Here is a 2,904-nt window from a genome sequence, read left to right as displayed (position 1 = left end):
AAGCCTGTCCAGCCCCAAGATCCATAGGGAGCTGACCCCCAGCCCTGGGGCTTTTCCCACACTTCTGGTTGAAGGGGCTCTAGCTCAGGCAAAGGCTCATCCCAGCCAGATTTGGGCTGGAAATCACCAATCAGAGACCAAACAGGTCAGACCTGTTCTCCTCACTCCAGCCAAAGCATCATCTCAAACCCCTTCTCCACAAGTGCCTACAGAGCACGCTGGCCCGTTAAAAAGCCGCAAAACAGGCTATTTTACCCTGAAAACAGGAGCAAAACCAGCCCAGCTCCTCCCTCCTCCCAAACCATTCCAGCATTTTGCTGCTTAGAGGAAAACAGCCCTTTACAACTCCAAAATTTTATTTTATTTCAACCCCTCCTGGGCAGAAAACACCAAGCGCCGCAAGTTTATCCGGGCCAAAACACACTCTCACCCACACCATCTCTGAGCCAACCTACAGAAGCACCAACAACCCAAGGAAGGACAACTTAAATACACCCACTGACAAATCCAACCCCTCCCGGCCCTGCCAGGCCCACACCAAAGGGGGGGGGGGGCGCGTGGCTTTTTTTTAAAAATACAGTGCAATAATTACAGATATTTCACAAAGAATGGCACAATTAAAAGCCCTATCCCACCCTGTGTCCCAGGGCTTGTCCCAAGCTGTTTTCCAAGCCCCTCTCTGCAATACATTGCCTCCTCCAGACATACCTCTTCCCAGTACATTCCAGTTTTGATACTCCCAGTACCAGTAGCTCCAAGAGGCTGGAGGGAGCTGGTGTGGACTGGGACGGAGGGGCTGCAGCCCCTCAGGGAATGCGGCTCCATGTCCTGGCCAGGGATTTGCCAGAGCCACATGAGCTTCATCCTTCCCTCACCCAAAGGTGACTTCAGCTTTGCTGCCTGCGTGTTTTTTCAAGGATATTCCAGCCATGGTGGGGAAAATGCCACTGGAAATGACCTGTCATGACCATGAAGAACCAGTTTAACTGGGCAGCAACTGGAGTGACCCTGAAACATGACACAGGCCATTCTAGGCAGAGGTTTCTCTGCCACCCAGGGGTGCCCCTAACCCATCTGGGGCACCTAAAGGCACTCCCAGTCCACCAGCATCCCCAGGGTGGTGGGGGGTTATGGTGGGAAGCATCAGTGCCCCATGGATTTATGGGGGGATGCTGGGATGGGGGCAGGATGGATCCCAGGGCACTCCCAGAGCCCAGTGAGGTGACAACCAACCCAGGAGAGTGCAGAGAAGCCACACTGGGTGAGCAACACAAGTCCCCCCCTCCCCCCCATCCTCAGAAAACCCAGCACTCCCCAACATACCCCACACTCTCCAGTCACCCCACACAGACCCCGTGTGCTCAGGACACAAGTGGCCAGAGGGGACAAAGGCAATGGGGACTGGGGGGACACTCAGTGCTTCAGCAGGTCCCCCAGGTCATATGTCTCAAAGAGGTCTGTGACACCCTCATCCTCAAGCCCCCAGAGATAGTCATCCTGTTCCAGGGGGGGCGAGAAGGTGACGAAGGGTCCCAAGTCCAGGTGGGAGGGGGTGCAGGGCAGCTGGTCCTCCGTCTGCTGTAGAAGGTGGGCAGGGGAGCCCAGGAGCCCAGGCTCCACCTCCAGCAGTGAGCTGGGTCCCCTCGGGATGGGGAGAGGTAGAGATGGGGCTGAGAGAGGAGTTCCTGTGCCTCCCCAGCTCTGGGAGACGGTGTGGGGTGGCTGTGAGGCTGAAGGGGAGCTGTTTGGCAGGGAAAGGGGTACGGGGCGGTCCTGCAGGGAGGTGGCAGCAGAGGGGACAGGGTGGTCCTTGGTGGGGCTTTCGTCCGTGATCTCCTCCGGGCAGAGGTACACCTCGATGGGGCCATTGGTGCTCTTCAGGTGGAGCTGGAAGTTCTCCTGGGAGGGCAGAGTAAGGCTCAGGGGGGCACCCAGAAGGTCACCCATATCCCACTCCACTACCCCCAACCCATGAGGGATCCAGTTGGGGCATTGCAACTCTTGAAGGACCAGCTCAGGGTCAAAAAGCCCCGTGGAGACACCCTGAAACCACCCAGGGTCATGCTGGGCTGTGTCCTTGGGACGCCCCAGAGGGACCCATCAAGTGTGGCATGGGTCCAGCAGCAGCGACACACACCTGGCTGAAGTCTGGCACCTCCAGCTGCGTCTCAGGGGGAGCCTTCACGGCAATCACCGTCTGCTCCTGGAAGCTGCTGATGGCACGGAGGTCCTGGTAAGTGACGTATGCCAGCGTGGACAGGAACGAGGCATAGGAAAAGGAGGAGCTGCAAGCAGGACATCAACCCCTGCATCCCTCCAAATACCCCCCAAGCCCAAGGGAATCCAACGGGAGGAGAAGGGGTCCCCAGGACCCTGCCCTCCCTCCCATCTCCCTCAGCAAGGATATCTCTGGTTGGTCTCGTTGTCAGCCATCTGCCGGATCTGCACGGCGCAGTCCTGCATGAGCTGGTCCAGTGTCCTCTCTGTCCTAGCCAGCTCGGCGAGTTCCCCCCGCAGCATTTGTTGCTTCACCATCATCGCTGTGTCCTCAAAGATCCCTGTCCCCCTGCCAATGGAGATGGCATCTGAGCGATGGCACAGCACACCCTACGTGTCCCCAAGCCACCTGTCCCCCACCCTGCTCTGTGTCCCATTTTCAGCTGCCCAGCACCACCTACATCCACTGGATGTGGTTCTTGGATTTCTTGCGGATGAGCTGGATGCCCTCTAGCACGTTGGTGATGTCGTAGATGCGACGTTTCTGGACCTCCAGCACCTCGGCAGCCCGGTTCAGATCCACAACACCGTCGGGAGACTCGTTTAGCAAACGGATGAATTTTTTGGTGAGCAGCCCCAGTGAGGTGTCGTAGCGAGTCTTCTCCCCAGGAGACTTGGGGGCTGTGG

General features: G+C 57.8%; 1 protein-coding gene across 2 annotated transcripts in view; it reads right to left on the bottom strand.

The window, feature by feature from the left end:
• Positions 1-346: 346 nt before the first annotated feature.
• LOC103616795 (transcription factor E2F2) overlaps positions 347-2,904 on the bottom strand; it is an 8,424-nt gene continuing 5,866 nt past the window's right edge. For both annotated transcript variants that reach the window (XM_017736224.1, XM_008635020.2), the window contains exons 3-6: positions 2,679-2,898; positions 2,408-2,566; positions 2,138-2,252; positions 347-1,899 (exon numbers count right to left, since the gene is read on the bottom strand). In XM_017736224.1, the coding sequence (XP_017591713.1) occupies positions 1,414-1,899; positions 2,138-2,252; positions 2,408-2,566; positions 2,679-2,898 (980 nt within the window). In that variant the 3' untranslated portion in view covers positions 347-1,413. The remainder of the gene's footprint in view (positions 1,900-2,137; positions 2,253-2,407; positions 2,567-2,678; positions 2,899-2,904) is intronic.

Source organism: Corvus brachyrhynchos, unplaced genomic scaffold, assembly GCF_000691975.1.
Source record: "Corvus brachyrhynchos isolate BGI_N302 unplaced genomic scaffold, ASM69197v1 scaffold65, whole genome shotgun sequence".
In the NCBI taxonomy this organism is placed as follows: Eukaryota; Metazoa; Chordata; class Aves; order Passeriformes; family Corvidae; genus Corvus; species Corvus brachyrhynchos.
This window is presented reverse-complemented; position numbering and strand designations above follow the sequence as displayed.